The sequence below is a fragment of the Tetrao urogallus genome (assembly GCF_951394365.1).
Source record: "Tetrao urogallus genome assembly, chromosome: 1".
Classification (NCBI taxonomy): Eukaryota; Metazoa; Chordata; class Aves; order Galliformes; family Phasianidae; genus Tetrao; species Tetrao urogallus.
The window spans coordinates 171,428,091-171,455,233 of record NC_136813.1 but is presented as its reverse complement, the minus strand read 5'-3'; the positions used below and the strand labels follow the sequence as shown (position 1 = coordinate 171,455,233).

The following is a 27,143-nucleotide window of genomic DNA, read 5'->3' as shown; positions in this document are numbered from 1 at the left end:
TGGGGACGTAGGGAGCCTTCCACCTTTTCTTCGGCTTTCGGCACCGGCCTCAAACCCGCGAGCGCAGACCGACGGCAGCAGCCGCCCCTGTGCCCGGAGAGCCGCCCCGTTGCCAGTCCGCAGCCCTGCCGTCGCTCAGCGGAAGGCTCCTCCTGCCCGGCCCGGGCTCCGCTTTTGCTTTCGCTCCCCTCAGGCCGCAACGCTCCCGACCCGCAGCCGCGACCTTCGCCACACGGCTGAGGTCCCGCCGCAGACACAGAACCGCACGGCGCGGGAACTTCGATCGTTCCGGAGGAGCGACGCGACCCATCGCGGCTCGCGGCAGCCACGACTTCCGCAGATCGGGCCGGGCCGGGCCGGGCCGCTCCCCCCCTCCGCGCCTTCCAGGAACCGGGGGGAGTCGGGGAGGCGTCGCCGGAGGGCGCCGTGACGGCGAGCCGCGGGCGCTGCCGGTTGGCGGCCGGCGGAGGGTGTAGCCGGAGGGCGGCCGGCGGTTGGCTGACGCGCGGGCGTCGGCAGGAGGGAGCCGAGCCGAGCCGAGCCGGGCCGCCCGCGGCTCCGAGGTAGGTCCTCGCGGCGTGAGCGCGGCCCGCTGCCCGTCCGTCGTCCCGCTGTCCGTCCGTCGTCCCGCGGGGCTCCTCGGCACGGCGGCAGGTCGCGGTGCGTCGTGTCGGCGGGCTGCGGGAGGAAGCGCCCGTGGCGGCGTCACCACCCGGCTGGGAACGGGGCTGTCATCGCGCGCCTGGCTGCTGCGTGTCGCTCTTTATTTCTTCCTCTGGTTTTCTGTTCGTTTTTCTTCTCCGCCTTGCTCAGTCTGCTTTAATCTGCGTGCGGCCCGAACTCGCGTGAGGGCACGCCGCACCGTTGACCCTCGTTACCGCCCCGCAGCGGTGTGCTGAGCGGTTCCCTCGGCAGCGCCCGCTTCCTGCCCCGCTTCCCCTTGCTTCTGCTCAGCCAGTACGGAGCCTCCCGAGGCTTAGGAATAGAGATTGTACAGGGTTGGGGCAGGAGAACAAACGGGATTTTCTAAGTAAGCGGGATAGCTGAGCTTTGTGTATTTATCGCCATCACTTCAAACTGCTCTGGAAGTGAAATTCGCATCTTTAAAGCCACTATCTTTGAGATCCTTGTCTTTCAATCACGCAGACACCTGAATCCTCTGGCTGCCCGGTGCTTGCATGCAGAACTTGCCATTCATGGCAGAGCTAAACGGCAGCATATGGAATGAAAAAGATTGGAAATAAAAGCATGATAATCTGCCATGGATCTCTCATAATTAAGTTTTTCCACTTTGCATACACTTTTGTTAGGAAGAAAGCCTGCTGCTCCCAGCTACGTATTCACTGCTGAACAAATTGTTACTGCCACTTCCTTATCTTCGTTATCTTCCAGCTTGTGCCATAATTAGCTGAGTAAACATAATGAACCTTGCTCATACACACTGGGCTTTCTCTTCCAACCACCTGGTCACCTGCTGCGTTCTGCTTTCTTTCCGTATTGCTTACCGTTGATGGTGCAAGCTTTGACAAGCAGCTGCTGTTCGCACATTTATGCTGGCAGATGTATTGGTGTTTTGAAGTTTCTGGCATTTTTTTACGAGCAGAAGTTGTAATTAAGGAGTTGTTATACTGGACATGCTAAAAGCCATCCTTTGCAGTAGTACAACCTTTTTCTATAAGGCCACCTCACCAAGCGGAGATGCACCAAAGTACTTGCTGGCTTGGTGTTATCTAGGAATGCAAAATTAAATTCCTGTTCTATGAAAGTAGTGTGTAGCTGACTTGTGTTTTACAGCAGATGTTAAAGGAGACCAGAACTTTTGCACTGTTTGAAAGATCTGTGTAGATGTACTATTTTACTGCTTTGTCTCTGCATCGCCGTCAGGCCTCACCATGCTGCGAGCCTTTAGCCACACAGGCAATAGGTGTGCATTCCGCCCTGCTGGGTGCCGGCACCACCACAAACCCGTGCTGGCTATCAGGAGGGAAGATGTCAGTGCTTGGGAACGCAGAGCTCCACTGGCACCCAGGCATGTCAAGGAGCTGACACAGATGGGTTACAAAGTGCTGGTGCAGCCATCGAACCGGAGAGCCATCCATGAAAAGGTGAGGTCCTGTTCTGAGTCAGGTGAGCAAAATCATGGCTCGGTTATTAAGCATAGTGCAGGAGAAATAATATTCAAAGGTTGTACATAAGGAAATGTATTACTTGTTACGTTGCTGTATGTGAAGTTATTGTGTCCTAGTGTAGAGAAAAAGCACACTGAAGAGGTGCTGGGTGCTCTTGGGGGAGAGAATTTTCTTTCCTTTGACGCTGTGAGCTTCAGGACTGAAAATATTTTGGCCTAAGATATCTGAGCCAACAGATGAAAATTGAAATGTAAGTAGGGAATTAATGATCTCTTGCACATATCGCCTTTTAATTAAAGCACAGTGCTGGTTTTCACCAAAGCATGATCACATGAGACACAAGTAAGCTGGAATTTTAATTGATAAGAGAGGGCAAAAATACATTTTTCATATGGAAAAAGCATTCTTTCAGCATGGGCTTAGCCTAATATGCTATAAAATCACATCACCAGGCTTTTTTATCAGATCTTTCTAAACTTACTTGAAAGTATTTCAAAACATTGCAAAGGGCTGTTTGTTATTGTAAAACTGTAAGATAATTGAACGCAGTAAAGTACTTTCTTTGTAGTCTGTAGATTTAAGATGAATTATTTTGTATGTTTTGGCCTCATGTAAACATGGAAATTCAATTTGATACTTCTTTTGTTAACAAGGTTTCTGATTGTATCATGTGCAGTAACTGGCTTCTACTTTGTAGAATTTTCTGTTTGTGTTCTGAAGTTGCTTTTGTGCTGAGATCTAAATATATGTTAAAAGAAATGAACAACCAGAAAAAAAAAATGATTTTTTTTTTGTGTGTAGGACTACATCAAAGCAGGCGGTATTATTCAGGAAGATATTTCTGAGGCTTCTCTGATAGTGGGTGTGAAGAGACCTCCAGAGGGCAAGTTAATCCCTAAGAAGAACTATGCCTTCTTCTCGCACACTATTAAAGCCCAAGAGGCAAACATGCCCCTTTTGGATGAGATTCTGAGACAGGTAAATGCTGTCATAACAAGGACTGATGGCTGTTAGCAATGGACTCAAACTGAGCTTGATCCTGAAGTCTGGTAGAAGGCTTGTTGCCTCACATGGTTGCTTTCAACATGCATATTTAGCATGATAGCTCATGAGGACTGTTCTCAGGATCCCTTCTTGGAGCTGACTATTTCTCACTCAGGATCTACAGCTTGAACTGCTACTGTGTTTGTGTGCATATGGCAGACAAGTTGTAACCATAGTGTACTTGAGGAATGTTCATGCTGTGTGAGCACAAAGATCTGTGGGCATTATAGATCCTTACTCAGGAAGTCAGCCAATTTGGGCAGAGAAAAGAGCAACTACTTGGCTGGGGATGTGATCTGCAGCAGCTGGAGTGGCCATTGGGGTGCTCTGTGCCAAGAGTGAACATGAAACACAGAGGTTCTTTACAATGTGAATTCATATTCCCATCAGCCTATATCAGGAAAGGCATCAAAGGTGTACAAAAAGGTAATTTCTAGGAATGCAATGTGCCACTGACTCTGCATTCACTGAAAATATTAACACTCAATTTGCTGTGTGTTTTCAGGAAGTTCGACTGTTTGACTATGAAAAAATGGTTGATCATAAAGGAATGCGAGTTGTGGCCTTTGGAAAGTGGGCTGGTGTAGCAGGTATAGTGCATAAAGTAAAGGCAGGCTTGAAACAATAACTTCTTGTAATATTCCTGGTTCTGTACGTTTCCTGAAAGTTGGGCTTTGGAATGCATTGTAACTGCTATGCTGCTTTTAAGACCTTTTTTCCTTTCTGTTTCGTGCTGCCTCCTCTTGATGAGACTACAAGTCAAATAGTCCCATGGATTCCTGACAAATCTACTGCGTATACTGAAGTCCCATTCAATCTGTTCAGCTAACCTGAGGCAGCCAACATATCGATGTCAACTGCACAGACTTTTGAAAGATATCGCAGCTGACAGTTCCGTGGTTTTGAACAACTTCTGTTTATCACTCTGTTATCCATCTATACTGATTTTTGTGAGGCGTAGTTCTCATTCCTTTCTGCTGAACTGCAATTGTGTTTCTTCAGGAAACTCTGTGTTACATCTTTTTTGGAATCTGGTGATTTGTATGCACCCACCAGAAGGATATCCAAGTATTAAACTGTGCTGGAATGCATAATCTAGGCCAAGGTCATGGCCTGCTATTGAATTTCTTCTTCCGTGGTGTTATGTACATTTTCTTTATAAAGAAACTATTAAATCACAAGGAAAAGTATTTGGGATGATTTTAGACTTCAGTCATTCTCTGCAGTTTCTAACTGTGCATATTCATAATTAACACAATAGGAATGATCAACATTTTGCATGGATTGGGATTACGATTTTTAGCCCTGGGACATCACACTCCCTTTATGGTAAGAATATATATGTTTTCTTTAGAAAAATGATGTTCAAGCATCATCAGTATTTGAATTAGGAATGATGTCTCTGCGCCTTTGATTTCAGCACATTGGGATGGCACATAACTACAGGAATAGCAGTCAGGCTGTGCAGGCAGTGCGAGACGCTGGATATGAAATTTCACTGGGACTGATGCCAAAGTCAGTTGGGCCTTTGACATTTGTGTTTACAGGCACTGGTAATGTGTCTAAGGTAAGAATTCTGTCTTCAAGCTGAAACATTACATTACTTCTTGGCATTTGATGTGTCAGGTTAAACGTGTTAAGATGGGTTTATTTTGTTTGCTTGGGCTTTAGGTTTTAATGTATGAGCATCCAACCTTTTGGCTTGCCCACACCACATTCAGTGAAGAGGGATTGCTTAGGGCCATATATATGTAGGTCACTCCAAAAGTAATGCATCCTATATATTTCTTTGCAAACTACAGCCTATACAAATGAATACAGTTACACTGTTTGATAGAGAAAATTCTCTACTACAAAACACCGTTTTTCAGCATAGTCATCACCATTAGCTGTGCCTTTTCATCAACTATGAACAAGAGCCTGCATGTCACGCCCATTAAAACCTGTACCAATGGAGGTGATCCACTGTCACTGTCACCACTGCTGAAACTCACCACCTACCACCTCGGTGTGCTCACACACATCCACTGGTTGGTCTCCATCAGTGTTCAGCAAGCATCAGTGAATGTCAGTGGGTGCCATTTTTTCTTCATGGAGCAATTCAGTGACACACCTTTGCTCCATATGAACTTCCATGCCAGATGTCATTTGTTGGACTGCCCCTTTGCTGCCATCTATCACACGGCAACAGCTTGTAACGGGCTGTTGGTGGGAAGGTTCAGCCTCTGCTGCCATACTACTAACATCCACCTCTGACGTGGGCCAACATAATAAAATAGAAGGCTTTACTTCTGGAGCTGCCCTCCAAAATATAAAATAAACATATCTTAATATATAATAATATTAATATACCTATATATAATGTAGATTTATAAAATATATAATATAGTTAATGTGTATAAGTAACAAAACATTTTAATATTTTTTATTACAATATAAAAAAGGAAAGCAACAAAACCACAAAAACAGTGAGATATATGACCCTATATTTTGTGTATATATATATGTATATATATATTATATATGTTTTATATATATGTTTTGTGTGAAACTATATATATGTTTTTGTGAAAGTACTACATCAGGCTGATTCAATTGCAATGGTTTCCATTCTCAGTGAGCTCATGAGATGTCATTAGCAATTTCTGATGAAATTTCATTTTCCTTTGCTTCATCATTGAACACAGTTGTTCACAAATAAACTTACTGCCAAAAAGCGATGATGTGAGTAAGGGGTGACTGTGAAGTGAGGGGTATTTCTCACTGTTAAGAAGGACTTGGGAAAGTCTGGTAGAGAGACATGATCAGATTTTTGAATTTAACGTCTGACTGCAACTCACTACACTGCATTTGAAAATTTGCAGGTCGTGTATTTATGCTGACTGAGAATGGAGTTGCAAATAATTACAAAATATTATCAATCCTTGTAATCTTGGTTATAATCTTCAAACTTGTTCTCAGATTCCTTTATCACAAGGGGAAGCACGGCTACATGTTTTCTGCTGTTCACAAAACAGGCTATTGGTGCTTAGCCAATGTATCAAAATTCATAAAATTATTTGCCATTACTTGAGTTAGCACTGCACTGTTCCCTCTCCTTGTTCTGGTTCCAGCCCAGATAGGGTTAATAGCGTACTGATGTTTGGTCGTTGCTGAGCAATGGGTGCATGGCCCACTGCTGCCATGATGGCGTGGTGCAGTTTGTGGACTACACTGAAAGCCTTGCCAGGCCACATGCAGCCCTTGGGTCACAGTTGGACGTGCTTGTTTTAATGTGTCAAAGATTTTTAGGTACCCTAAACTAAGGCCTTTAGCGTGAGACCGTGCTTGACACAACTAATTATGCTAACTTTGTGCCATGAATAATAGGTTAAACCTTACTCCTCCTTTCTCCTTTTTTGCACATGCATGACTTTTTGTCTCTCGCTCTTCCCTCTGGGCTCACACAGTGTGTTGAATCAGTCCATTAAATTATGGGTAGAGAAATACCTATTCTTGTTGACTTTTTATGTCTGTTTCGATAACACTGACTTGGCTTACAAGTTGCTGAACTTTGGATTTATTATCTAGGATTTGGGGAAAAAGACTCACCCCCGATTTTGGCAACAAAGATCATTTAACAAGGTTCCAGCTATAAAGGAAAATCACTGCCTGTGACAGACCTTTGTCATTTTATGTATCTCTTTTCTTAAACCCAATGAGCAGTGTTACACTGTCTTTATATTCTTTCCTCATTCTGAATTCCACTTTTACTTTACAGGGTGCCCAAGAAATGTTCAATGCCCTGCCGTGTGAGTTTGTGGAACCACATGAGTTGAAGGAAGTTTCCCGATCTGGAGGTAGGCTGCGACAATAAATGTGATTAAATACATTCAAACCTATTTTGTCCAAGTATACCAGCTAATTATTGTTGGAATTATTTATTTAATTTTTTTGCTTCAGACCTCAGAAAAGTCTATGGGACAGTGTTAAGTCGTCACCATCATCTTGTAAGGAAGCGTGATGGAATGTATGATCCAGCAGATTATGATAAACATCCAGAACTTTACACTTCTCGCTTTAACACTGATGTGAGCATCCCTTCTGGTCTTTTATAAAAGATTTCTCACATAAAGTTGGTAGTTACTACTCTGTTGTGTATCTGTTGATTTAATACTCCAGACCAGGAAGCTTCAAGTTCTTCTGTTACTTATATGAGAACATAAGTCTTCTGTAACTTTCTTTGCAGATTGCACCTTACACAACTTGTTTAATTAATGGCATATACTGGGAACAACATACTCCTCGCTTATTAAGTCGACAAGATGCTCAGAAGCTACTGGTGCCAGTTAAATCTGCTGCTAGTGCACCTGAGGGCTGTCCTGAGTTACCGCACAAGTAAGACATCTCATTTCAGTTGTAACTGTTCTTCAGTACCATGATTTTTGTAAGCATATGGCTATGTATACTGGTAAGGCTTTTGTCTGTTTGCCCACTGTTGACATGTTTCTTTCTGACACTGAACAAATAAAGAGTTTAAGAGTTAACACTGAGTGGAGGCAGAGGCTCATGAGTGTACCACCAGTGCCAGATGTTTGCTGAGAGGAGGTAGTTATCCCATTTCATTTCCTCTTCTGATGATGAAGTTATTGTAGCACAGGATTGCCCAGTGGCTAATGTAGGGGAACTGGTAGGTGGATGATGAGCAGGACATGTTTGCATCACATCACAGAGAAAAAATGACAAATGAGTGGATTTTTCTGGTTTTTGAAAAGTTATGGTTGCAATTTGGATCCTATTGATACAAATGGAAATTTTATGACTACAGTGGCTTCAGGTTTCATTTATATTTCTTGGAGGTCATTGTTTGAGTAATTTGTTTAAAATGGATACAACATTGATAGTTCTCTCTTTTTTTTTTTTCTTTTTTTTCTTTTTTTGTTTAATTGTGATCTCTTCCACACATATTTGTTTGTAATTTGGATGCTTTTCTTTTGTTTGACCCCTTTAGACTTTTGGCAATATGTGACATTTCAGCAGACACTGGAGGATCTATAGAATTTATGACGGAGTGTACAACAATTGACAGTCCATTTTGTATGTATGATGCTGATCAGCATATTATTCATGACAGGTGAGATAGCCTTCAGTTCATATTGATTCCTTTGTACTTTGTACAGTGAAACAATGTATTGAAAATCATCATTGAAAATAATTTGGAAAGATGGGATATTACAAGTATGAAAGAGAAATTGTTTAGAGGAGCTGTATTCTCTCTTTCAGCGTTGAAGGCTCTGGTATTCTGATGTGTTCCATTGATAATCTGCCAGCACAGCTTCCTATAGAAGCAACAGAATACTTTGGTGACATGCTTTTCCCATATATTGAAGAGATGGTAAGATCTTATGTATGCAACGAGAAGGTAAAAACTTGGACTTTGGCCTGCTGGTTTGTTGCTTTTCTGGTCTCCTGTACACATTCAAAAGAAATCTGCTGTAGAACACAACAGACTTTGTTTAAAAAACAAGCTTTCTAAGTCTTGAGGTAATACTTTCAAAAATGAACGTGTGAACAAAAAATTAAGAACATGGATATCTTAGGGATGTGCAGAAGAGGTCTCTGTAGGCAGGAGACAGTCTCTGGAAGATAGACTATTGTTTATTGTTATTATTATTGCTGGAGTAGGTTTTGAAAACTAAAGGGTTTTTTGAGCACTCAACAACCCCAGTAATACCACTGCTTGAATTTTCACGAAAGTCAAAAGACACTGATCATGGCTGGGGTAATTTTAGATTTAGAAGATACTGACATTGTTACATGCATTTAAATGTTGCTTAAAATATTTTGATATTTTACTCTGAAAAAAAAAAAAATACTATGGGAAATAAAACAATCTGATTTGTAAAAACTTATCTTCACAGTTGTTATCAGAAGGCTCAGAACCTCTTGAAAACCAGAATTACTCACCTGTTGTTCGAGATGTAAGTTTTGCAGTTTGGCTGACTGCTTGTCTCCCTCTTCTTTAAAACACAGATACAAAGCTCCTCAAACTTTGTTTCATTTATTTTTAGGCAGTGATCGCATCCAATGGCTCACTGACAGCTAAGTATGAATATATCCAGAAATTGAGGGAGAGCAGGTATTGCATAGCTTCTTAAAGTTTGGTTCAGAATTGTAAACAAACTTGTCTGCATTCTCTTTCCCCTTTGACATTTTATTTTTATCTTGTGTTTTGGTGGACTGCTGCTACATTGCACTCATTATCTTCCACCTTGTTGTTCTACTTTGATTTCCTTCTTCCTTGATGCACACTGTCTAAATCATTAAAATCACAGAATCGTAGAATGGCTTAGTTGGAAGGGACCTTAAAGATCTTCTAGCTCCAGCCTTCCTGCTGAGGCCAGGCCTGCTGCTCACCAAGTCAGGCTGCTCAGGGCCCCGTTCAACCTGGCCTTAAATGCCTCCAGGGAAGAGGCATCCACAACTTCTCTGGACAACCAGTGCCAGTGCCTCACCACCCTCTGAGTAAAGAATTTCTCCTCTTTTGTTTTAAAACTATTGCCCTTGTCCTGTCACTATCAGATCTTGTAAAAAGTCTGCTGCTTATAAGCTCTTCTCTTATAAGCCTCGTGCTTATAAGCTCTCCTTAAGTACTGGAAGGCAACAGTGAGGTCTACTTGGAGCCTTTTCCAAACTGAGTAAGTCCAACTTCCTCAACATTTCTTCATAGGAGAGGTGCTCCAGCCCTTTGATCATTTTTGTGGCTTGCTCTGGGCCCACTCCAATAGCTCCACATCCCTCCAGCACTGAGTGCCCCAGACCTGGACTCAGTAGTCCAAATGGGGCCTCATGAAGGCAGAGCAAAGGGGGACAATCACCTCCCTCTTCCTGCTTCCTACCACTCTTTTGATGCAGAGATATATCTGATTATTAGTAACTTATACTGCAGTGTCATTTTTCTTTCCTGATGTGATCAGGACTATTATTTTTTACCAGAGGCAGAAAATAACCATATGCCAGTATTCTTTTGTTCTTCTTTGCCATTTTAAAATGGGTTTGACATGCAGTTCTTTGAAAGGAATGGCTAAAGAAGCTGTCTAGTATAGCTTGAATCTAGTTTCCTCAAGTATAGCTCAAGTGCTGTGATGCTTAGCATTGTTCAGTGGGTGGATGTGTCCAGGAGCCTCTGTGAGACTCTTTGCCTTTTCATTATATTCCTGTAGCTTTAGATGCTGCTTCATTCTGACCCTGTTTCAATAGTTACTTGCCAATGGTAGCATGAAAGAAGTAGCATGGAGTGGATTAGCTAATAGAAGTGTAAATAGATTGGATATCTCTTTCATTCCCCTTCCTCCCTGTCATTAACAAATACATAGAGTTTGCTTAAGAAGAAGGTAAATTTGACAGTAAGTGGATACTTGTACCTTCATGTTCATGGTCAATGCCAGCTGTTCTATGCACTGTATGAGTTGAAAGTGATCTGACCAAAAGCACTGCATGCACCAGCACATACTAAAAGGACAGTGTGTTGACTCGTGCCTGCCAAATTTATCAGACTTCCTTTGGAACTTTGGGAAGTCTGGTTATGGAATTGTGCATGATGAATTATATGTAAGTGGTTTTTTCACCCGAAGCAATAATCTGTATGCCTGCCAAAGACTATGGTTTATTACATTTATTTTTATCTTGTGCTATATACTAGACCACCTCAAGAGGCTGTCTCAGTAACAAATTTTCTTATTCTTTATGCAGCACAGGGATCTGTTTTTTTGGCTTTCTCCATAATCATTTGCATGGTCTTGTGTGAACTACCCTGAGAATCTGGAGACCTCCCAAGGGTTTTCTTTGGGTAGATTTTTGATATTTCTGTAGACCTGTGTGTTGCATGTGATGTTCAGTTGTTCATTGGTGTTGCTCACTTAGTTTTCAGAAAATCCAAACCTGCTAACACCACCCTCCCTTTATTTTGCAAACTTAAGAAATAACGCAAACGAAAGTGGGGATGTTTAGCTAAAATAGGCTCTTGTTTAGAGCCTTTAGGAATTATGTGTCTTCTGTTATTACTCTAACAAAGTATTACGTTGTGTCTAGTGTAGTACCTGAGGGCTCTATTTAGACTAATTGCTTATACCTTTGAATGTCCATGAACATGTCAAACATAGAATAGCCAGGCTGTATCAGCTGAACTGTTCTGGGTGCCATCAGAGTGCAGGAAAAGTTTGATTTACTGAACTTTTCTCCATCTTTTCACTTTCACTTGCTTCATACCTGCTACTAATTCATCACCCACAGCTGTAATGGCATTCCATTACGAGTTACCATCCCATTAAGAGTGTGGACTTTTTAAGTATTACTTTTAATTGTTCAGAGATTGACATAGAGCTGGCAGTAATCTGAGATATTCATTTCTGGAATTCTATTTCCACTCCTGGTCATTTGACAGCTCATGTTTATGCCTGTCCTGGAACAGTTGATCAAATTGGTATCTAATTCTGGACACTGGAAAAGCTTAATATAAGTGTGATAAGAAATTTGATTGCAAAATTCAGGTTTCTTTAATTTAGAAGGTCTCCCCTTTGTCAGCACTGTTGTTCCAAACTTTGCATGTATCTCCTACTTTCTGTAAATAAACAGTGTAGGGGAGTTCTTAGTTCTTCCTTTGCCCAAAAAAGTGTGATTGTGGAAGAGGCTGTTCTATTAGAATTGGAAGTGGGAGAAGGAGAGTCCATGGGTTAGTCATATGAAAGGATATGAGGGCTTGGAACACCTTTTGTGAATAGATTAAATAATAATTTAAATTAAAAAAATAAAAATCTATGAAACTTGTAGGAAGTTCTACTATGTGCAGTACCCTCTAGTAATGATTTATACAGATTAAACTGATGATACAGTGGTATATCCCATTCAAATTTAATGGTTGAAAGGAGCTATTAAAAACAAAACAAAACCAAAAAGTAGAGGAAGAGGAAATGGAACATCGGGAATTTTGGAGGTTAATTAAGGCTTTACAAATGCCCACACGTGGCTGGAGTCTGCTTCAGACAGGTGGGTTTGGTATTGATTTAACTCTGTCCACTCAGGGCAGTCTTTCAGTACTGTTATTTGATGCCTTGTGCCCCTAGATATCCCAGTGTGCTCCATGCCGTGCTTTAGGCCATGCAATACCACTGTTTTTGTCATGCTATTTTGGCATTGCTCTGAGAGGCTGCAACAGCATCTTTCATTATTCTGGGCATTTTCGAACTGAAAAATCACAACTAATAATTGAGTTAGGGTGCCACGTAGAGTCCCCAAAAGGTCTGAGCCAACCATTATTTAGTGGAAGTGAGGTCGGTCCTCTTCTGAGGACAGTAGCTCAAAGCAGAGTTGGTCAGCTAGAGGTCAGGCTCTCTCTGTGGTATAATCCACAGAGCAGTGTATGCCTACATGGTATTTCTACCTCCTGGTAGATAAAGGGGAAATGGAGGAATTTCCATGAAGACTTCTGAAGTTTCCAATAAATCTGTGTCTTGGAAGTTCCTAACTATGAACTGAAATTTGTTCTTAGAGTATGCAATAAGAAAAGCAAAGCCTCAAATAACCCCATTAATTATGTTAAACAATAGGACAATAAGTAGCTTCCTTTTCTCAAAGAATAAAACGAACAAATACTGTTATTTACTAAATAGCTTTTAACTGCATAGTGATAAAATTCCTTAAGCAAACATTTTTACATTAGTTTTAATGCAAACTTGAGGTAAAAGGAAATAAATATAAAGAAATGAAATATGTTCTCCTACTGTTATTTATAAATTTTTTAGTACATATTTAAGCAATTGCTGACCTACACTATTCTGACTGGCAAAAAGAAATGCAAAATCCAATGTGAACACACTTTAAGTCAATAGAAGAGCTACTTAAATTTATTCAGGAAAATAATATAGAGGGAGTTTTCAAACCTTTTCTTATCTGCAAACATAATTCCTTAATTGGTATTTTCCTAGGTGGCTTTTTTTTAATCTCTGTATGTTCCCATGATAGACTAACATGAACCTAGTATAACTTAACCAAAATATGCTTTCACCAGTGGAAATTGATGTCCTTCAGCGGTTACCTGAAGGTAACCTGATGTAAAATAATCAAGGCAAAGACTGGGATCCTTTTCTGACAGCCCTGTGTGACAGACTGGAAAAATTTGTTGAGCACCCAGTAGCAACTGGAGAAGCAGAGGAGGAATTGATGGATTTGATTTTGGTTGTAACAGAGGAAAGAAACTGGAAGTTACATCGTAGAAAAATGGTAGCTGTAGTAGGCAGTGATGGACCAGTCTTGGGTTAGCTAGCCATGAAGTGACTTGGTCTGAATAGAGCTCTTAGTTTGTAGACTTACTAAAACATGCTTATTCTGTTAGTTCAAGCAGCATACCATTTCTTTCTTCTGTGTGGTTTCTAATTCTGCCTTTAATACCTCCTAGGGAGTACGCCCAGTCACTGAGCATGGGTAATAAGAAGAGGGTTTTAGTACTCGGCTCTGGCTATGTTTCTGGCCCTGTGCTTGAGTATCTCACTAGAGATTCTGATGTCGACATCACCATCGGTATGTAAGACTTCTCTTGTTTTCCACTTAAAAATTGTCTTCTACATGTTGTATGGATTTAGTCCAACCAACTGGTTTGGCTGTCTTTCTCGTAAATAATAAATTAATCTGAGGACTTATAAAACCTTTGCTATTATGCACTAAAGAAAAGGGTTTTGTAACTTTCTGAGCACTTTGAGTTAATATAGTTTATTTGAAAATGATACATATCTGTGAAAAGTTTAATGTTTGCATACATAAACTGTAGAGAAATTAGAAATAAATATTTTTCCTTACAAGCTGCTTTAAGCTCGTGATTGGTGTTGTTGCTAGCCATGCTGCTTTTGTTACCCTTTGTAGTAGTTACCATAATACTTTTAGCATCTTGTTAAAGACTTACCAGAAAGAAGAGGTGTACTCTAAGAAAGCTGTTTGCTTGTTATTAGTACTTCCTGAAGTGGCAAACAGGAAAGGATTACAGCAGTGTGCAGCATCCTTTCCTTTACCAGCAGAGAGGCTGCATCAAGTCCCTACAGTACAGTAGTGGTAAGGGAAACCAGGTGAACTAGGGGATCTGTTTTGCAAAGCACTGTGCAAACATAGCAATTCCTCTTACCTGGGTAGTTTCGACAGTACTACTGAAAGAAAAAAAAAAAACAAAAAAACTTGGAAGTAAAGAGAGACAAAGACATTACTTTTCTAATATTTGACAGCAGGCAGATCAATGAAGAAAGTGTAAAATGTACCCCGAAGTGCCACATTTGATTTCCTACTATTAGGCTAGACCTCTTTAAATGCAAGTGATTGATGCCTTGAATGAAATCTTTAATTAGAAAACCTTCGTGTAATGAACATTCTTTTTTTTGGCTTTGAATTTATAGACTGCTTTGCTTAGCACATGTTGATTAACAGAATAGGTAGAATTACTCTCTGACAATATTTACTTCTCTTTGACGTTGGAAAGAACATAAGGAAATAAGGCCCCAACTTAGAGTCACAGATGCTTTTAATTCTCTGTAAGCCTCTGCCCCACCTGCTGCCTCCATTGCTCACTCCTTTCTCCTGGCTGTGTTCCCATTGCCTTCCTTCTGCTGGCTGCATTGCAAGCCAGGGCAGGGAACCAATTTATTTTAAGTCAGATGTGGCAAATATCTGGCTGCTTTTAACCTGGCTCATTTATTTTAGTTTTACTTTCCTTATAATGGTAAGTGCTGATGGCAGTTCAAGTAAGATAAAAGGAAAAGAACAGACTGAGGTGGAGACTGGATTTCTCTCCTTTATTGATAATATCAGTACATGGAGCGTTTGTAGGGCTAAGCCACGGGTAGATATTGAAACTAGACAGACTGAATATGGGCCTTTTAGTCATATCTTGCCTATGCAAAAGGTTAATGTTTTCATAATGTTAGAAGTGGTGAATGATGTGAATTGTTGTTTTTTTTTTTTTAAAGCTGGTTTCAGCTATGAATAAGAATTTTGTTATAACGTACTGAAATGGTTTTGAAATAGTCCTTCATGCAGATTTATCTGGCTGTGTGGAATGGCAGATAGGGTGGGCTTTTCTAGGTGTGTGATGTGTTTGTCTGCTAAGTCTGCTACTTAGCTGTTTGGAGACTTATGTGTCTCTCAAGACCTTAGAATTAGGGAAGGTTTTCCTTTTTCACTTAAACCCACGTGATAAAAAGCAAGTTTTCCTCTTTGGACTTTTTCCGCTTCTGGATTTCTACTCACCTTCTTGTTTTTCAGTGAAATAATCTGAGCATTTGTGGAAATGGCTACTGCCAGTAAGAACTGTTTGAATACTTCAGCTCTGCATCTATTTGGCTGAGTTAGAGAAGTGACCGTTTTTAAAGCCAGAAGAAAATGTGTGTTGTGTGGTGACTTAAAATGGGTTAGGCATCAAGATAAGTTGTTACTCTCATTGAAAACATCTGATTTTCAGCAGGTTGTTACTAATATAAAGCCAGTTTGGGATGCATAATTTTTCCATCGCAGTTTTCCCTTCACCATTAGCCCAATACAATATCCCATTAAACTGAGATGAACTAGACATAGCTTTTCTATGGGTGGAAACTCCAAGCAAGAGCAAAAAAAAGTACCTGTTTTATTGTAACACTAACGCTCTGGACATCTCCAGAATTTCAGATGGTTGTATTGGTACAGAAGAAGGTGACTCATATAGATTAAAATAATAATCTTACCATGTGTGCTGTTGGAAAAAATAAAATCAAGACCAAAAACCAGATCTACAGCCCAGGCAAACATAACAACAGCCCAGCCAAAAGTGCCACCAAAGCATTCAGCCAGACCAGTGCTGGTTTGGAGATGTCCTACCTACTTCATATTAACAAAGAAGGATGATGACTTCTAGTTTTATGTGAATAATTTGTATTGACCTGCTGGTAGGTGGAAAGCATCAGCTTAAATTTTAGTTACTTTTAAGTATATCCACAGTTGTGCTAATTGGTTATAAGACAACGCTTTATTTCTGAGAGTATTTTTAGGTTCTTGTTCTTGAGTTGTAGCTGCCATGGCTTGACTCTGGCAATTGATTAAAAAAAAAAAAAAAGACTGCTCTACAGGTACTTTATGCCTGTTTTCTCTTCAACTCTTAGTGAAAAGAAAGCATCTGCGCAGCAGCTTCTGTTTGGAGAGAGGGTGGCATATATAAAACACAGTTATACATGGGTGTGCTTTGGGCTTGTTTTCATCTTTGAGTAACTTGGTGTTTTGGTTTTAAAACAGCTTCTGTGATGAAGGAACAACTTGAACAGCTGACAAAAAACTACAGCAATGTTACTTCAGTTCATATGGATATTATAAAGGATGAGGAAAAGCTGTCCTCTCTGGTGAAGAAACACGACCTTGTGATCAGGTCAGAATTCTGGGTAAAATAGGGTGAGCTCAACCTGAAGTCATGCTGGTCCTTTCTCCTACTTCACTGACCTAAGCCAGTAAATGGTTACAACTGGCCACTGCCTTCTTGAGTAGTGCATCAGCAAGATGTTATGGATCTTATTCAGCTTGCCTATTTAGAAGGTCTTGAAAAGAGGTCTTTTTGGTTGTTTGTTGCTTATTAGGAGAAAAATGGCAGAAAAAAACTGTCTGAAGAATTAATTCCATATTATTTTGCATGCTATTCTGAGTCATACAACCGTGTTTCTCTGATAGGGTAACATTTTACTTGTATGGGTGTGGAACTAGTGAGAGCAAGGCAGGGATGACTTCTCTATTTACTTGAACTCTTTTTGTAGGCACAGAGGAAGTGTTAAGGTCTTTCAGTTTTGTCACTGGATTGGATTTTGATTTGCATAATTCTCTTTCAATTTGTAGTTTGCTGCCTTATTCAGTACATCCTTTGGTTGCTAAGAAATGTATCGACAACAAAGTGAACTTGGTAACAGCCAGCTATTTAACACCAGCCATGAAAGAACTCCAGGAGAGGTAGGTATGGGCATCTCTCTGGAATAGCTTCTGACAATGTCTGAAAAGTTTGCAGTGAGTTATATCTGCAGCCCTTATTGTGAATTACTGTTTTTCTACATTTCTTCCCTTCCTACAAAAGAGGACTAAGTAATTTTCCCCAGAGTTGCACATGGAGACTGTAGCAGAACAGAGTGGAGAGTGCATGCCCTGGTCTGGTCAGGCTACTGCTCTGAACACTGGAATACGTAGTTCTGCATGTCCCATTTTATTTCATGTCATTGTGCCTTGCCCTCTCCCTTTAAACCTGTTTTGAAGGAGGAGCTGGACTGTCCTGTTCCACCAGTGACACAAGCTTGATTGCTATCATTCATCTTCCCTTTACAAAAAATCATTCTTGGCTTATTGTATTAAATTGGTGACAGTTCTGACTATTCCAGTGTTTCTTTTGTTCTACTGTATGAGGAAAAGTTGTTTTTGGCATAGAGCTTCTCTGAGTCACAGTACTAGAACTCAAGAGTCAATTCAAGTGGGATGGGAATCCATTGTGCAATTTCTGTAAATGATAAAACAGAAAGCTAGATGTGTAGAGAACCAGTGTTGTAGAAATGAGAGAGGTTAGTGCACTCTCCTCCCCATCTTGCTGTGATACCAAGAGATCATGTTTCTCTTGCCTGAAAATACCAACACCTTCCTCTCCCTCCCCAACAAACAAAAAAAACCCAAAACACAAAAACGCTCCCTTCTCTTTTATTGAAAAACAAAGTGGTGGTTTTTTTGTTTGTTTGTTTTTGTTTTTTAAATTTGTTTTTTAAATAAAACTTGTGGTGATAACTGAGCTGCTCTGGGAAACAGGCAACTGTTGTTTTTTTTTTTATTTTTCTTGCTTTTTTGCAAAACTACCATCACAGAAAACCCAAGTGCTTAAAACTTAGGAAAGAAGAGCTTTCTGTCTCTATCTCTCTGTGGAAGCTATTAGATTAGGGCTGTTGTAACTATCCCTGTTATGGCTTTTGCATTACTGTCTTCCTGTGTTACAGTACTGTCCAGAAGAGCATGGCATACAAAGTGGTTTTTAGGGATTTCTTTTTTATCATCCTCTAAATCATGCGTGTCCAACCTTTTGCCTTGTCTAGGCTGCATTAAGTGACGAGGAATTGTCTTGGGATGTGTATAAAATCTAAAATGTAGTTAATGTATATAAGCAACAAAACTTAATTTATTTTTTATTAAAACATAAAAAAGAGAGCAACAAGAACATAACACTAATGGGATATTGTGACCTTATTTTTGTGAAACTAACAGTGAGTCTGCTTCAGTGGAAGTGGTTGCGGTCCTTCGCTCTCAAGATGTCTGTCAGAGATTTTTTGATGACATTTTCCACTGCACTCCCCACATCTGGTTTCAGCCCAGACAGTGCCTGTGTTTGGTGGGTGGCTGTGAGCAATGAGTGCCTGCCTGCGTTTGGCTGCTCAGTGGAGCAGAGCCACCGCTGTGATGGCACAGGGCAGGAAGCAGCTGCAGGGTGATCTGGGCAGGACTGTAAGTGACCCATAGCTTGGACATGCCTACTCTAGATATTACATTAAAATAAAAGAAAACAAGGCTATCATGATTTCTAAGGCATTTTACACCCTTTGGATTTTAACATCTGCTTCTGTTTTTTTCCAATGAACCTCAGACAGAGGACAGAGAAGAGTTTGGGGAAAGTTTTCTGGGTCTCCCTTAGACAGATTTCATGAAAGGCCTGCACAATCAATGTTCTGACATTGTCAATTTCTGCTACTTCTAGTGTAGAGGCTGCTGGTATCACAGTTATCAGTGAAATGGGCTTGGATCCTGGTCTTGACCATATGTTGGCAATGGAATGCATTGACAAGGCAAAGGAAGTTGGTGCTACGGTAAGGTTGGCAGATTGCGTAAGCTTCCTCCAGGGCATTATTAGTAAAGTTGCTCCTTTAACACCAGCCCACTTTGGGGCATACCACCAGTCTGTAATGGACTCCATTACACCTTAGTTTTTTCAAATGCTTGGAATTTGGTGTCAACTTATCCAATTTGTGAAAGTCCATCACTTAAGATGCCTTTGCCTCAGGTGCTTTTGCTATTTCATGGGCAGTGCAATGAGAAGGATTGATGCTGTTGCTTAGTGAAGTTCTTCTGATTTCTCTTGTCCGCTGCAAATCTTGTAATTTGGCCTGATTGGGAAATAACTTCAATAGAGTTTAAGAACTTAGGGGGATTCTGCAGGGTTTCTCTGTACTGTCATCTGTTCCTTGTTTCTCACCTGTGGACAAATCTGACAGGTTGTATCCTACACTTCTTTCTGTGGTGGCCTGCCAGCTCCAGAGCACTCTGATAATCCTCTGAGGTACAAGTTCAGTTGGAGCCCTCAAGGAGTCTTGCTGAATACCGTTCAGTCTGCTACGTATTTAAAAAATGGAGAGGTGAAGTAAATCCTTTTGTTTGCATTTAAAGACAAAGAAGAAGATGCCACGCTCAGGAGGGAATTAGGATTTGTGCTGTGTTTATTCTTAAGTGACTGACAGTTGCCCGAGTTGCAATGTGTTAATAATCCCATATTCTGAGTATAATGGTGCCTGTCTGCTGCCAGCTTTTAATTCCTAATATATAGAATGCCCAAGAAGTGTATGCTAATGACGAAGGCACTGGCTTGAGGTTCGTGTTCTGAGTTCAGCTTCCACAAAGTGCTTTTGCCACTTAATTGCCTGGTATCTCTCTCTTTCAAACAAAAATGAATGTGCATCCTATTTGCTTTTCCATTTGATTGCTTTTGCAAACCGAACAGCTTAATTCTGCATTTGCACAGTGTTATTACATCTGTTTTACAGAAATACCATCATTTATGCAAAGCTGTTGCAAGCCATTATTACCTTTCTGCTTTCCATTCCTATTTGATCACTCCTACTTGCTCATTTACTGATCAGGGCTCTTCAAACACCAAGGAGACATCTTGTGTAACTGCCTTAAAATTTGGTTAATCATCTAAACTTTTCTTTCAGCAAAACTGAGAAATCTTTTGAGATGTGTTGTAATGATGTTAGTGTAGTAAGAAAAAGTAAAAATTCAGGACTTGTTCATTGGATCTTTGTCAAAAAGCAGCAGCAGATATAACTTTCAAATTAAAGGGTCTTTTAGAGAATGTGAAAATGTTTCTTAATTTGAAACACATTGCATCCACGTGAATGGTTCATTGGAAGAGCACTGTATGAGCCAGTAAGTTGCACAATTTTTCCTCCTTGCCACTTAAATATTTAGCTGTCTTTGACTGTTGTGCAGGATTATTCTGCACAAGCGTCTTGTTTAACAGACAGTAAGATCTTACAGTGTTGATGAAGACTTGGTTGCTTTAGGCTTTCTTCTAGAAGGAAACCTTGCCCCCTTGTTTTGAAGTAACAAAATGAGTTCATGTCCATGAAAATTGCACTAATGGAAGTGCAATGGGAGCCTGCAACCTTAATACAAGTGCAGCAGGAATTGCTAGAATGTGTTAGCAGGATGTGAGCTGTTCTTGTCCTTTGATTAGTAACAGCTGACATAGTACATGCTCCTCCATCACAGAATATACTTAAATGGCTTCTGCAGCTGCTTTGTTTAGTTGGAGCCTTTGTTTGTGCCAGAAACACTAAGCATAATGTTCTTACTTGGAGCACACTTCATTTTTTCTGTTGTAAATCAAATTGCTACAACAAAGTAATACTGCTGTTCTTTCATAAAACTCAGGTTATCAATATTCCAGCGGGAGGAGCATTGCTTGATTCTGTTAGAGCAATGGATTTTTATCCAGGATTAAACTTGGAAGGTTTTCCTAACAGAGACAGTACAAAATATGCTGAACCATATGGAATTCAGACAGCTCACACTTTGTTAAGGGGCACCTTAAGATACAAAGTAAGTTTTGATCATTTTATTGTTGTTGTTATTTTTCTGAGGAGACGAGTGCTGTCATTTCAGTAAAGCTGTATTTAAAAGGCAGCCCATTTTAGTTCTGTACTTGCTATTTATGAATTCTCTTTGTCTCAGCTGAGAAATAATTGAAAGCATAGTTTTACTTTGTTTATTTAACAGGTGTTGTTGCTGCACACCAGAAGAGTAACTTTACCCAGTCAGTTAGCTTGCATAATCTGCATCAGTATTTTTTTTCTGTGGCTTTGTAGTTAGTGTTGGATTGATAGAAGATTTAAAAAAAAAATCAGTTTTATGATGCATGTTGTTAGCATGTATTTTTAAGAATTGATTAACCTCTGAAAGTTGATACAGAATAGAACTTATAAATAATTACTCCTATGAAAAATGTAACAGAAAATCACAGTTTTGCATGAAGAACTTGTTCATTAAGTAACTAGAAATCTTGAATTACAACAGCTTTGACTTGCTAGTCAGAACATTAGAGGTTTTTTTCTTTCTGATTTCTTTATGTTAGTGGTCAGTGTACACTAAAAGGAAATCTAAGCCCTTAATGAAAACTTGAAAAAAGCTTATGGATATCTACCTTTTTGAGTTAAGGTTTTTGTCGAGGTTTAAGTTCCTTTCTTTTGTGCATGGCATGAGAAATGTAATGTGTATTTTCCCTGTGTTGCAGTACCCCAGGCTGTTTTTTCTTCCTTTATTTTTGGGAGGGAAAAAAGTTTGCTTAGCAGAGGACAGAAGACTGATGTGGAGGTTCAAGGGTTACAAATGGCAGTAGGTTACTTTTTGTCAGTCTAGATATGATCTCTTGTTCAGAAGCTAAAAATATGTGGAAGGCATCTGTCTCATGAAGTCTTAATACGACAGTATCTACTCTTCCATTTGGTGCCTGGTAAAATGTTCTTCTGTTGTATAAGAGTTAGAACAAGAGGGGAAATAACAACAACAACAACAACAAAACCATGTCAGGGTGGCATAAAGAGGTTTTCTTGCAGCATAGCTGATAATGATGTTTCTGTGGTTAATGTTGCTTTCCTAATCACCAAAGGAGACCCATGGCTTCAGGGCTTGTGGAGGAGCCCCACCTGTGCGGTATTTCCATGCCAGTGTGTACCTGGCCATGTCCTGGCCCTTCTCATACGCTGCTCAGTCATGCAGTGCAGCAGAAGTGATCCATTCAGTGCAGGGGCTGTCATCTCCTCAGTGCCATTCATAGGCTGAGTTCAGGTGGCTAATGGAGTCAGTTTATAAAGAGGTGTCACAGAAGGATCTAACTGCAAGGCCATCTGAGCTAATAACCTTGTGCTGTTTGTTGCAGGGAGCTCTTCATTATAATTAGCCTCTCTAGGGGTGCTTTACATCCATAAGTCTGGTTTTTAATCATGGTTTTAGACACTTGCATATAAGTGTTTCTAGGTATGCAGTAGCTGTGTGGGAGTTGTCCTTGTTACCATTAATGAGAAACAAACAAAGATGAGCAGGAAATGGTTGACTTATTTTATTGTTCAACATATTGTCCTTTGCAGTTCCTTGTAGATGTCATTGCAATCCTGTCTTGGTTGTCTGTCTAATGTCCCTGAAGAAAAGATACAGAGGGTTCTTACTTTAAGAACTAGTTTATTTGATATCATTATAATTATACAAGTGTAAAACTGAGGTGAGCCAAATTCAGATTTCGGCTGTCTGTTCTGTAGTTTGTTTAGGGCCCAGGTGGCTGATCTGCCCTGTCTAATGTGCACTGCAATTTGGTCTGTTGCTGACCAGCTTGGCCCTTCAATCTCCTGAACCAGTTCTACTTACCACAAAAATACTGATAACAGAATAATAATAAATCATTAAAGAGGGTGTAGAAAAAATAGAATGAGAGGTGGAGACCCACGTATTCATCTATCACTGTAACGCCTTTGGAATCGTGTTGTTATAACTGTTTTCCTGTGGGAATAACAGCACAGTCATGATTGTGTCCACCAGTACTTTAAAGCTAAGAAATACCTCAGTTTTAAGTGATTATTGTTTTTAACATATTATTATTTTATTGCAGGGATACTCTAAAACTATGGGAGGCTTTGTAAAGTTAGGGTTAATTAACCCAGATCCTTCTCCTTTACTAAACTCAACCATGCCACTTCTAACTTGGGTGAGTTTCTCTGATTGTTATTTTCTTTTCTCTGTTTGACTGACCATTTCTTTATTTCTAGGCTTGAGTGTCCTTTACAGTGGTAATCTTGTACGCTTATGCTGCATTATGGTCGAGGAGAGCACAGCATTTTTCTGAAGATGTTATTATTTTCAGTAAATAACTCCTTCAATATTCTCTAAACCAAAGAATGAAAAAGGTGAAGAGGCTGACTCACGGTTGTCTCTGACTACCATAGAGCGCTGCTCATCTTCCCAGACTCCAGAGAGCTTTGATGCTGCCATTTCAGCAGTGTGTCTGTTCTGTCAATCATTATCTTAAAATGGGTTAGGAGTGGTTTTTATTTCTTGAGATGGTTTTTGTCCACTTTCATTTTTGGGATTAACATACACAAGTTTTATGTGCAGAAATTGCTATAGCTTCCAGCCTGTCTAGCCTCAGTGAATAAGGATACAGTATCATGGAATCTGTAAATTTAAATAGCAGCTCCTTAGTCTCACTGCAAACTATAAAAGCAGTATTATTACATCTTAGTACTTCTTTCTTTACTTGCCTTATATTTGTAGTTTCCTTGTAGATAACATGAGCTTGTCAACAGGCTGTACAATTCTTGCTTGTTTGGAGCTCCTTCTACTATCCATCTTGCTGTGAACGAAGCAAGCAATAACTAGCATCTTGATAACACAAAATGTTCTTTAGATATGGAAAAAAAAATCAGAAAGCTTTTTGGTAATGCACCCATGATTGTGATAGGCTTGTTCATCTCACTTGTCTCTGCCCTTCCTTTTGTAAAGGGACGGTCTCCATTTCTAGTCCAGCTGAGAGAAATCCTTAAGTTCCTGACATACTGGCTGTCTCAAGGCTGCTTTCCTTTCATTTGAACACCCTCCAACCATTCCTCGTTTATGCATATTTCTAAGTGTATTCAGTGCTGGAGGAGGGGTAAGCCAATACAAGGGATAAGTAGTGTGAGGCAGCTGAACAGTGGGTGCAGAAAGTTTTTTGGGGAAAAAACAATACGTATTCTCATTTGCTGTGATTAAAAATCTCAAACTGTCTTTCTTCTTACTTCTCCTGTTTGTGCAGCCTGTCTTCTCAGAAGTAGTGGAAGTTAACTGAGCTTAAGTTCTTGAAACCTTGACTGAAAAGCAGTGGGAACAGATGTCAGACCTTCAGGAGCTTTTTAATTTTCTTTTAATACAGAAAGAGCTCATGTGCAAACTGGTTGAAATTCAGTCTCCTGCTGAGTACTCTGTGCTTAAAGAAGCTGTATTTAACAAGCTGGATAGAGACAAAAGTCAGCTGGAGGCTGTGGAATGGTAAGATGTTTCAGTAATTTTAATTTCTTTTTTATTTATTTATTTTTTTAAGAAAAAAAAAAAGTTGGCAATTTTACCAGTTCTGGTCCATATTGAGGCAATTAAACTGATAAACGTTGAGTAACCTGGAAATCACAAAACTGAGACTAAGTTGTTGATGTGCAGTTGTATCTTTAGTTTATCTTTCTTCTGCCAGGCTAGGATTACTGGGAGATGAGCCAGTTCCAGCAGCAGATTCCATTGTGGGGGCTCTTGCAAAGCACATGGAGACAAAGCTGCCATTTGGTATGTGAGAAGTCCTGCTGTCTTTTGTGGTTGTCACTGGGACAAGTCAATATCTCTTAAAGCCTTAATTTCATTAGTTTGTTTATGTTAAAGTTTTCTAATGTCTCATAATGTTCCCTGCTCCATCCACTATTGTTTTCCTTCTCTGTTACGTTTTTCATCTCATCTGTATCTTCTATGTTTTATAGTCCCTATCTGAAGTGTAAATTACTTCCCCAAAGTAAATGGTGTGTATACATAATGCCTTGCTTGTCAGGAGCCTCATCTTGTTAGACTGAAATGCAAGTAATTAATGAATACTTCATGTGCTTTTCTGTTAGGCACTGGGGAGAGAGACATGATTGTTATGAGGAATGAAATAGGTCTCAGGCATCCTTCTGGCCATTTGGAAGACAAATTTATTGATCTGGTTGTCTATGGTGATAACAATGGATATTCTGCCATGGCCAAAACTGTAGGATACCCGACGGCTATTGCTGCTAAGATGGTTCTAGATGGTAAGTGACAGGTCAGCCTTTGGTAATTGTGCTTCAACCTCTGTATTACCTGCCTGTAGAAAATATGTGGTGTTACTGAAGTATATATCTGTATTATTGTTATTTTTAATTGATCAAACTATTTTTTGTCTCCTTACAGGAATATTTAATCTGCGTGCTTGGATCTTTTAATGACAGTTGTTAATTTACTTCTGAATTTGTAGAGATTTTGTTCATTTAATCTTAAGTGTTTCGGTGGTATAGAGGGACCTTTGGTATTATAAATTACAATTGTTGATCTTTGGAAACTATGTCACAGTGAAACAGGTTAAGATATACTTGTGCTGAACAAACAGTGAGTTCCACTGTTATTTTCCAGACAGATGAGATTTGGGGTTAGGGCATCGTACTGGACATATTCTGTGTGTATATAAACAGACACCCTGCCTAGTTATTATCATGTAAGCATGAAATAGTGTTGGGGGTGGTTTTTTTGTTCTTTTTTTCTTCTTGTTTTGTGTGGGTTTTTTTTTTGTTTGTTTGTTTGTTTTTTCTTCTCCTTTGCTTCTAACATCTACATCTCCATTCCTTTCCTGGCTGGCTGAAATGATCAAAACTTTTTTTTTTTTTTTTTTTTTTTTTTTTTTTTTTTTTTTAAGTTCAGATGCTTTTTACCTACCTTTTTATTATAGCTCTGTGAATCAAATTGAAGCTGTGTGTATCACATTGCTATGGGAAAACATACATAATACCACTCCCTGAAAAAGAATATCTATATAATTGCAAATTAATATTTGCGCTTGTATGTTGAACTTGGCTAGCTGACAGACTTGCATCTCAAAAGGGCAGGAGGAGAAAATACAGTGAGAAAAGTTCCCAAGTAGAGATAAACACAGATTGTTTACTAGTTACCATCACAAATAAAACATGCTGGATTTGGAGAAAATTAATTTGTTACTAATGAAAACAGCTTTGGCTAGTGAGATGCAAAGTAAAAGGAGGCCTTTCCCCTTTCTTCAACACGTTTCCTCTCATGTCTCCATACCTCAACTTCTTCCCCTGGCCCTTAGCACTGCAGGGGAATGGGGAACTGGGGGTTGCAGTCAGTCTGTAAGCGTGTCCCCATTGCTTCTTTCTCTTCAGAATTTCCGCTTGCTACACTGTGGGTTTCCTGCAGGCCGTATGGGACTCTCTCAGCACCTTCTCTTCTTTGTCATGGTCGTTCTCTTCCTTTTCCCTCTATTGTGTTCAGAGTTTGTTTCTCATACTTTGTTCCTCACTCTCTGCTGCTATGCAACACTTGAAACCTTTCTTAAATTTACTTTTGCAGAGGCACCACCACTTTGGCTGCTGGGCCCATCTATGCCCTGTGGCCAAAACGGCCTGTGTCTGGCACAGGGCAGCCCCCACCTCCCTGCTGGCACCTGGACATGCAGTAACTTCAACACTTAATGCGATTTTTTCATTCTTTCTCCTTAATTTCAGGTGAAATAAATACCAAAGGCATGGTTATACCACTGACGAAGAAGATTTATGGACCAATACTGGAGCGTGTTAAGGCAGAAGGCATTACATACAATACTCATAATGTTATCAGACAGTAACTGGAAGCAATGAATTGAATCTGGTTTTGGCACTGTTTGCTTTCCCACACATACAGCTCGAAGATTCTCAATTGGGACCAGTTAAAGACAGGATCTGGTATTTCACACCTAAATGGTGCCTTCTGTAGAATCAATCACCTGACTTTGTTTTAGAAACTGTAGATACTCGGATGCATGAGTTACGTTATTTTCTTTCCAGTACTTTTACACCCATGTTTCAGCACCTATCAGATATTTACTTAAATGTTTTCTAAATAACTCCT

At 40.0% G+C, this 27,143-nt stretch overlaps 1 protein-coding gene across 1 annotated transcript; it reads left to right on the top strand.

Annotated features, from left to right (window-relative positions):
- Window positions 1-1,797: 1,797 nt before the first annotated feature.
- Window positions 1,798-26,880, top strand: AASS (aminoadipate-semialdehyde synthase; the record flags this gene model as incomplete). Its single annotated transcript, XM_079549777.1, is given in 25 exon segments — window positions 1,798-1,842; window positions 1,846-1,872; window positions 1,875-2,105; window positions 2,931-3,107; window positions 3,679-3,763; window positions 4,435-4,502; window positions 4,594-4,740; window positions 6,934-7,012; window positions 7,116-7,243; window positions 7,402-7,550; window positions 8,164-8,286; window positions 8,436-8,547; window positions 9,074-9,133; window positions 9,224-9,291; window positions 13,606-13,727; window positions 16,452-16,581; window positions 17,040-17,150; window positions 18,922-19,030; window positions 19,436-19,576; window positions 20,874-21,041; window positions 23,101-23,196; window positions 24,400-24,515; window positions 24,712-24,800; window positions 25,121-25,297; window positions 26,762-26,880. Coding segments are annotated over 25 exon segments (2,877 nt in total).
- Window positions 26,881-27,143: the final 263 nt, after the last annotated feature.